The sequence below is a fragment of the Alnus glutinosa genome, chromosome 2 (genome assembly GCF_958979055.1).
Source record: "Alnus glutinosa chromosome 2, dhAlnGlut1.1, whole genome shotgun sequence".
In the NCBI taxonomy this organism is placed as follows: Eukaryota; Viridiplantae; Streptophyta; class Magnoliopsida; order Fagales; family Betulaceae; genus Alnus; species Alnus glutinosa.
The window spans coordinates 16,419,533-16,429,144 of record NC_084887.1 but is presented as its reverse complement, the minus strand read 5'-3'; the positions used below and the strand labels follow the sequence as shown (position 1 = coordinate 16,429,144).

At 35.8% G+C, this 9,612-nt stretch overlaps 1 protein-coding gene across 2 annotated transcripts; it reads left to right on the top strand.

Moving 5' to 3' along the window:
* Positions 1–6,772: 6,772 nt before the first annotated feature.
* LOC133861672 (V-type proton ATPase subunit D) lies at positions 6,773–9,612 on the top strand. 2 transcript variants are annotated; one of them, XM_062297457.1, is made up of 2 exons: positions 6,773–6,966; positions 8,628–9,612. In XM_062297457.1, exon 2 carries the CDS (start codon positions 8,640–8,642, stop codon positions 9,423–9,425), a length of 786 nt encoding a protein of 261 aa, XP_062153441.1. In that variant the 5' UTR covers positions 6,773–6,966; positions 8,628–8,639; the 3' UTR covers positions 9,426–9,612. The 2 variants fall into 2 exon arrangements, with proteins under 2 accessions (XP_062153441.1, XP_062153442.1); XM_062297458.1 differs by having other exon boundaries at positions 8,610–9,612.

Sequence of the window (9,612 nt, the reverse complement as noted above, 5' to 3'; positions counted from 1 at the left end):
TTATCTATAGGCCTTATATAGGCTCCAATTGATCCGTACGGTACAAAAGGTATAAAGGACTAGGATCCTCTCCAGTTGAGAGGAACTAGAGAAGAGTTAGTCCTTTATACATATGGGTATTTTTGTAATTTTACACAATGTAAAATTACAAAAATACTCCTGTGTATAAATGAACATTTACTCTTCGATTGAAAATCAACTGGAGAGGATCCTAATGCATGTTAGAGATCTTTGTGTTATGTTCCTATATCAAATCGATCATTTCCTAGAACTTTATCATTTTTCCTCAGCTAATTACTATTGTACCATTAAATAAAAGAAAATTTTAGAACATATAAACCAAAAAATAGAAGAAGAAGATGAGAAGACAAAAGAGGGTTGGAGGGCAATCACCACTAAAAATAACTTTTTTAGGGTGGTTTTGTCACCTCTACTCTCAAAGGCTCTTGGCGGGTGGTTTGATCATCTTAAGAGGTCAAATTTGACCACTTGTTAAGCCACCTCTAAGGGTGGTTGAACCATTCTTTTATATATATATATATATATAAGAGTAAAATTGCAATTTTACATGGATTTTAATTAAAAAAAAATAATGAACTCCGTAAAGTAAATAAAAAAATCAATCGATTTGACACGAGCATAGTGTGTTTCAAAAATTTTTTTAGGGAAACTTTACTCATCTCTCACCTAGTGGAATTATCACAAGTTTTATAATGCCGCCTTCAAACTATCAAAAGTTACAATAGGAATGTTTCATTTTTCAACCCCTTTCAATCACTCCACCCTTCCCTCCATTAGGATTTTATAACCGAGGATACCACGTGTGCATTTCACGTGCCCTTTTTACCCTAAACTACCCATGATACCCCTCATCTGATTTTAACACTCGATCAAAGACACCTGGTTATCCTAAATCGATATTTTGGACAAAAGCTTTCCTAAAACTCATGTCTTTCATCATCTGGGCAACTCTGTTTTTCCTGTCGACATGAGCTTGGTTGAAAGCTAGTTCTTCCTCTGGACATGAGAATGGAGAAATGTGGGTTCATCAAACAATTCAAGATCATCTGACGCAAGATCTAACGATTCTCCATTGTACAAATGTGAAATCAAATTGTGCATCAGAACATAATTTCGAAAGAAGGTTTTATTGTTGTGTAAATATGTAAGGTATGAAGTGGTTGTTATTTTCCCTTTTCTTTTTTGCCATTTTTTATCGGCTTGTGTGTCTACAGTATGATCGGTTGTGTGGCTTTTTTTATTGGATTGATCTTGAAATTGTTGGGAATATTGCATAAAAATTCTCAAATTAAGATTAAACTTTACATGTATTGTATTTTAATATAAATAACAAGAACATGATTATTTATTTGTTGTACAACCATTCCTCGGCCATAGAGAAAAACTTTTTCTTCTTGCTCCTCAGAAAATCGTAATCTCTCCAACGGATCTTGAGACCTTCAGATTTTTTTACCAATTACTAGATATAACCGAGAGTGTGGGCTCTGAACTTGCACTTCACAATACATTTTGTTTATTCTTGAAATAGATCAAGATTATTAAGTTCTTAATAAACACTAAAAAACTAGGGTAAATTGGTAATTTATGAGAGTTACAGAGCTATCTATTTATATGCTTAGGTTAATAGGAGTAGCAATAGGAGTAAAAAAATAGAATCTTAATACTACTGGGATTTTGCCACAAGGGGAATTAATCCCCTAGTGCCACACAGTCATGGGGAGAAAAAAAATTCTTCCCATGCATCTAGGACTAAGGCTTTGAGCGAGCTTAGTCCAATTCTTCTTAGCCCAATGCTAATTTCCCTGTTTGTCTTAGAAATTAAATTTCTTAAGCCCAAATAAAAAAATGTACCTGGTTAATTTACATTTGCTTGGTGAGGGACCCAAAGGAAAAAATAAAACTAGCTTAATAGGCCTGTGACCTAATTTTCTCAGTAACTGTCACGAGGCTCCTATTTAATTACATTTAATTCTACTAAAGAAATGCAATTGCACTATGGTATTTGTTTTTTTTATTAATACAATTAATCCCTTAGACATTCTTAACATTGATACTTGATTCCTCCATGAAATCTTTTGTAGCAAAATAAAAGCCAATGACACTTACTTTAATTATCTACCTCTTTATCATTCAATTACTGATTTTTCTCGTACTTGTGAAAACATTTTCACCATGTACATCACTATTTTGGCATTGTTTTTTACCAAAATGCCCTGGCCAACGATTGAGAATAATTCAATCCATAAAATCTATATCAAAGAAAAAATTCTTATAATTTGAATAAAGGACTTGGATTTCTTCAAGAGAAAATTTTTCTCACAATGCTACACGTGATCATTTAACGCACTAAGAATTTTGACCGCAATAAATGTCTCATTCCTAAATGAATCTAAGTGACATCCACTTGACATCTAAATTCTCAAGATTTTTCGAATCAATATTATAAGAAATTTTGGGAGTTACAGTCATTCTTATTGACAACATTTTTGAGGAAAAACAATTTCCATTGTCTGTTCAGTGTATTACACAATACCTACACATCAATCCGAAGTCTCCAACTTCGCTCGATCAAGATAAATCATTATGATTGGTATGTAACGGTCTTCACAAATGGAATTCCCAAATTCATTACCATTGCAAACAAGAAAATATTTAAAACTACAAGGTTTATGGCTTAAGGCCTTGTGTGATAACCTTGTTACTCATACCATAAACCATATTCAATGTAATCTAAGGACCATGCGCATGCATAATACGAATAATATAACAAAACTTGTAAAAGGATCATATGCCATATTTCCAATTAAGTTGATCAGTAAATAATAACTTTATTCATTATAAACTAGAATGTCACTCATAAAACATTGGGATTTAGGGCATAATCTCTAAAGAACTCTCACTTGCCCTCAATTCCATTTAAGCATACATTTGATTCTCATTCCCTCTAGGTGAGATTCAAAAATCTTCGGTGGCAAGATCTTAGTGAAAGGCTTTGTTACGACTACATCTCCTCGAGCTATTATCTCTCTAATGAGATGATATTTGTGCTCAATGTGTTTCCCTCTCCTACGCTTCCTTGGATTGTGCAACTTCTCCACTGTTGTCACAAAACAATGTAATAGGAGATAACTCTATCCTCATAACACCAAGATCCTTTATAAACTCCATTGTTGTCACAAAACAATGTCATAGGAGACAACTCTATCCTCATAACACCAAGATCCTTTATAAAATCCTTGAGCCATACTGCTTCTTTTGTTGCTTCACAAGCCGCAACATATTCAGCTTCCATAGTGGAGTCAGTAATACAGGATTACTTAGCACTTCTCCAACTAATGGCTCCTCCACCTTGGGTAAAGACAAACCTTGAGGTAGACTTTTGAAAATCACAATTTGACTGGAACTTGGAATCTGTATAACTAGTTGTAGTCAAATCCTCACATTGGTAGACGATATAATCCTTCATTCTTTGAAGATACTTGAGTATATGCTTCATTGCTACCTATTGTGGTGGTCCAGGGTTTTACTGATATCTGTTAACCATACCAGTTGCAAAGCATATGTCTGGTCTAGTACAAAGCATAACATACATGAAGCTTCCTACAGCCGAAGCATAAGGAACAACTTTGATTTGCTCTTGTTCTTAAAGTATCTTATGATATTGCTCGGTAAGAGGAACTCTATGTCGAAAGGGAAGTAACCCTTTCTTGGAGTTTATCATGTTAAACCTTGCTAAAAACTTATCTATATATGCACCTTGGGGTAAGCCTATCATCTTATTTCTTCAATCTCGCAAGAGATTAATCCCTAGGATGTAGCTTGCTTCTCCTAAGTCCTTCATATCAAACTAATTAGGCAACTAGATCTTTACTATTGATAATCTCCCTACATCATTTCCAATGAGTAGGATATCATCAACATATAACACCAAAAAGTTACTATCTTATCTTTGATACTTCTTGTACACACATGGCTCATCGAGGTTTTGTTCAAAACCAAATTGTTTGATTGTCTTATCAAACCCGATGTTTCATAAATGGACCTTTTCAATTTACATAATATATTCTCTTGGTTTTCAGTTATAACCCCGTCTAGTTGCATCATATAAATGTTCTCGTTAAGTTTCCCATTTAGAAAGGCCGACTTGACATTCATTTGCCAAATCTCATAGTCAAAATGAGCAGCAATCTCCAAGAGTATCCGAATAGTCTTAAGCACGGCTACTGGCGAAAAGGTTTCCTTGTAGTTGATTCCTTTTTTTTTGAGTAAAACCCTTTGCCACCAACTTTGCCTTGAAGGTTTCAACCGTACCATCTACCCCTGTTTGTCTCTTGTAAACCCATTTACAACCAATACGTTTAATGTCATTAGACGCCTTTACAAGGGTCTAGACATTGTTGGAATACATACATTCAATCTATTTTCCATAACTTTGACCCAATGGTTTGCATCCACATCATCATCTGCTTCCTCGTAAGTACTTGGATCCGATTCAAGTTCATCAGGTATAGCTTCATGAGCGAGCTTCTCCTAAGAACATGAATTTATCAGATGTTCTGATGATCCTCCCACACACAACCCAGTATGATGGTACTCGGTGTCTCACCAGTAGTTAATTATAGTGTGTTTGATACAATCACCTCATCTTCAAGAGATTTGAAGATGTATTATTTCTTCAATCTAGCATCTCTTCCGGAACCATCTTACTCTTTGCTTTGAAATTATTTATATATCACTTCTCAAGAAACCTAGCATTCGTGGTAAGAAACACTTTATTATCCTCATGACTATAAAACAAATAACCTTGTGTCCCTTTTGGATATCCAACAAACAAATATGCTTCCGTTTCGAATTCCAGCTTATCTGTCTTTCCTTCAGCACATGTGCTGAACGACCCCAAATGTGGATATACCTTGTACTAGGCTTTCGACCCATTCACAATTCAGTAGGTATCTTGGAAACAGATTTGAATGAAACCAAATTTAGCAAGTATGCTATTGTTTCTAAAGCATATTCGCAAAAGGACATAGGTAGAGTAGCATGACTCATCATAACTCTTACCATCTTTAAGAGTGTTCTAACCTTTCTTTTTGCTAGACCATTTTGCTGGGGAGTTCCCAGTGTAGTAAATTGGGATAAAATCCCTACTTCTCACAAATTGTCTTTAAAGTCCCCAAGAAAGTATTCGCTATCTCAATCAAACTGAAGGGCTTTTATATGTTTACCTAATTGTTTCTTGGCTTCAGTCTAAAACTCTTTGAATCTTTCAAAGGCTTCAGATTTTCGACGCGTTAGGTACACATAACCATATCTTGAGTAATCATTAGTAAACATGATGAAATACTCATAGCCTCCTCGTGCTTAGATATTCATGGGACCACATACATCAATATGCACTAATTCTAGCAACTTTTTGACTCTATAACCTTTTGCATAAATAGATCTATTGGTCATTTTACCCTCCAAACATGATTCACAGATTGAGTAATCCTCAAAATCCAATGAGCCCAAGAGTCCATCATTAACTAGTATTTGGATCCTCTTTGAGTTAATGTTGTGACGATTTATTTTTTTTTTTTTTTTTTTTATACAAAACGAAATCATTATAGTGGCATGACAATTAGTCATTAAGCCAACATTAACCTAATACACACGTATTATTTCAGAGATAAACACATTGTAGCATAAACTCTATCATAATATAAAGTAAAGTAATTACAACATGAGAGCCATTTAACTGTCTATCTGTTTAAAGCTTAATCAAATAATATTTACATCAAAAGAATGGCTATACAAAATAAGTGTCGCATGAAGTCTATACAAAAAATGGACTATCCATAGTTTGACCCACATATGACTAATGCAACAAACTTCGGTCGTAATATCCTAAATATAATGTCACTAGGTTATCGTCGAATATATATATATTAACGATTAGGATTTAGGATGGTTTTGATACAATTCCAAAATCCGATATCAACTCAATAATTTAGTAAATTTTTTAAGAGAAATGCTAGGTGTACCAACACTTTTACAAATGTAGTTTTACAAACTGATGTGGCATCATGCATAAGACGAAAATACCCTTTAGATTAAAAAAAAGAAAAAAAAACTACAGCCATGAAAATGCCCATCGCCGGAAAAAATTCAGCCGGTCCTCCAGCGATGTCGGAAAACTCCTGACCTCGAGGTCCTCGAAGACCACCAGCCGCCAGCACGCCTCAGAGCCCTGACGGAATCGAAAACTTTCGTCCAGCCAGAACCTTGACACCCCGACGACCGGCGAGATCTGAATAGAGACGGAGATAGAGGCCCCCCGACGACTGGATCTGGATAGAGACGGTGAGACCCCCCGACGGCCGAATCTGGATCTCTGTTTTCTCTCGCTCTCCGTCTTTGTGCATCATTTGAGAGATCCGGTCGGACCTCTCAAAGCCATGCCGGTGTGCGTGAGTTTCAAGTCGGGAACCAAGCTGGTGTTCGTGGGTTTCCAGCCGGAAACCCACGCAGGCCAGAAACTCGTGGGTTGGGGTGGGTCGGGGTGCGCGGGTTTCGACGTCTCGGGAGCTCACTTGCGTGTGAGACTGGGTTTTGTCTTTTTATTTTGAATAATTTTACCATTAAACTGACGTAGAGCCTCATATGAGATGCCACGTCAATTTGTAAAATTCCTTCTGTAAAATTTTTAGTACACCTAGCATTCTTTCATTTTTTAATGGTTCACGATTTGTTAAGAGATGGGAGGTTTGAGTTGTGTCATAACATGTTTAAGTGAGAGCTCATGAGCGAGAGAGAGATTTCCTTTTTACGCTGAGGAGAGGAGAGGAAGGTTCGCAAGAGGCCACAAAAGATCGAAAGGAGCGCAGACGACAAAATCATCGAACGTAACACAAAATTCGTAAAACTCCCGATCCGGCCGTCTCTGATACTTGAACCCAATCACAGGTCTCACTCTCTCTCTCTCTCTCTGATCTCATACTCAAAACTCTATCATTCAATTGTTTCTCCTTAAGGATTGGAGGCAAAGCTCAACCCCGATCTACACAAAGTGGGATTAGAAGAACGAACCCATATTTCGAAAAGTGCTAATCTTTCTTTCTTTCTTTCTTTACTGAATGAATTGGCACAAATATTTGCTCAAATTATTAGACGCTTTCCTGTTTATGGATTTTAAGTTCCTGATTAACATGGCCACAATTGGGACCATTTCTGTTGTGCATGATTTAGCTTTTTCTGTTTGTTTCCTGTGAAGGGAAAAGAAAATAGAAAGAAATAGAAAACTGAATCCAAATAAAAGAAGTTTTGAATGGGATCTCTTTCAGATTTTTGTATTTCTGCTAGGGCTCAAGCTAGAGAGTGATCGATTGACTTTAAAAAAGAAGACCCACCAAAAAAAAAAAAAAAAATTGTAAACTGATATAAAAAAATGTTTTAGAATTTGGTGACTGTTGAGTAAAAGTTTTTTTTTTTTTTTTTTAACCCAAATTATGAGAAATCTAACGTGTTGATTAGCTGCTACCATTTTTGCTTTTGGAAGTACTTTCTTCGGCTTTACTTTTTGTGAGTACGTCATTAGGACTCAGAAATTGTGGGTTGTCTATCCGCTTTGCAAATGTTTGGGTTTCAAAATCAGGTATGCTACAATGGTGTGATTGCAGTAATTAAGGAGGTCTCATGGTAAAATGTTTCTTTGGTATGAGTTAAATTCGAGGATATTTCAGGATGCAAATAGGACATTGCTCCTCGAGAATACATGATGTTATTCGGTGGCTGTTCAGCTCTTCCTGAATGCATTAGTTTAGAGGTTTCCAAATATTGGTTGTTCATTCTGCTTGGAATTAATGGTCACATTCTTAGTATGGTTTTCAATTTGGTTTGCTGTAATTTATACTATAATGTATTCTTATATGATTTTCAGTTATGTTTTAATGGAATGGACTTCCATAAATTGATATAAATAATACTTGATAGATTGTGAGTACGTTAATTTGAATTCTGTTGTTCAGTCTTAAGTTTTGCAACTTATAGCTTCTGAGTGCTTTTTAAGTTTAATAAGGAAAATTTGTAAGACTCTGTGGCTGCTGGTACAGTAGTGCAAGAAGTGGATTTTTTTTTTTTTGATAGGTAATTAAAGTTTTATTAAGAAAAGAAGCGTAAGGCTGCAGGAAATGGAATTTAGATATGGAGATAATGATGAAGGAACTTTAGCAAGTTTAGAGCAGTGCCTTTTAAGCTTGGAACTAAGATACAAGTACATTGGCATAAAAACAGTGGGACACCCTGTATCAAAAAAAAAAAAAAAACTAAGATACAAGTACATGCTTACCATCTTAAGGTTGGAACTTGGGCTTGGGTGTGTAATATTTAGAAGAATAGAGATGGTTTCTTGTAATGTTAGAAATTTTGCTTGATTATGAATTGATGGCATTTATTATTTTAAGTGTTTTCGAGGAAATAAACAATTTTGTTTTGGTTTTATCATTCTAATGAACTATAGAAGTTGTGAATTTTTGTTTTATTCTTACATATCCTTCTATTCTTTAATGCACTAAGCAACTTTTTTTTTTTTTTTTTCAATGTTTGACCAGTTTGTATCTTTGGCTTAGATATTTGGAAAGATGTCTGGCCAAAACCAGCGCTTGAATGTAGTTCCCACCGTGACAGTGCTTGGGATCATTAAAGCTCGCCTTCTTGGTGCTACAAGAGGTCATGCTTTGCTCAAGAAGAAGAGTGATGCTTTAACTGTGCAGTTCCGTCAGATTCTTAAAAGGATTGTCTCCACAAAAGAATTAATGGGAGAGATCATGAAGACCTCTTCATTTGCCCTAACCGAAGCCAAGTATGTTGCTGGAGAGAACATCAAGCACATTGTCCTTGAGAACGTACAAAATGCATCTCTTAAGGTTCGATCAAAGCAAGAAAATATTGCTGGTGTGAAGCTCCCCAAGTTTGAGTATTTTACTGAAGGTGAGACTAAGAATGATCTTACTGGATTGGCTAGAGGTGGACAACAAGTTCAGCTCTGTCGTGCGGCTTATGTGAAAGCAATCGAGGTCCTTGTTGAGCTTGCTTCACTTCAGACATCATTCCTGACACTTGATGAGGCAATCAAGACCACTAATCGTAGGGTTAATGCGCTAGAGAATGTTGTGAAGCCGAAGTTGGAGAACACCATAATTTACATTAAGGGGGAGTTGGATGAGCTGGAAAGGGAGGATTTCTTCAGGTTAAAGAAGATACAGGGTTTTAAGAAGAGGGAAATTGAGAGGCAGCTTGCAGCTGCGAAGCAGTTTGCTGAGGACCAGTTTGCAGAGAAGGTATCTTTGCAGAAAGGGATTTCGATAAATTCAGCCCACAACTTATTATCTGCAGCTGCAGAAAAGGATGAGGATATCATTTTCTGATTTGAGGGTTGCTTTATACGTTCTTCGTGGAAAATTCCGAGTATTATTTAGATGAGGAGTGTTATATTCTGAATAAAAAAAAGTTTGAAGTATGTTTCTTTTTCTTGTGTATTGTTTCTGAATATAATTTTTTTTACTTGTAGTTCTGAAATATTTATTGCCTGGAGTTGATGATTTCTTCAAAACA

What these genes read in the sequence shown, in the direction of transcription:
- LOC133861672 (XM_062297457.1), top strand. Translation starts at nt 8,640, where the DNA reads ATGTCTGGCCAAAACCAGCGCTTGAATGTAGTTCCCACCGTGACAGTG.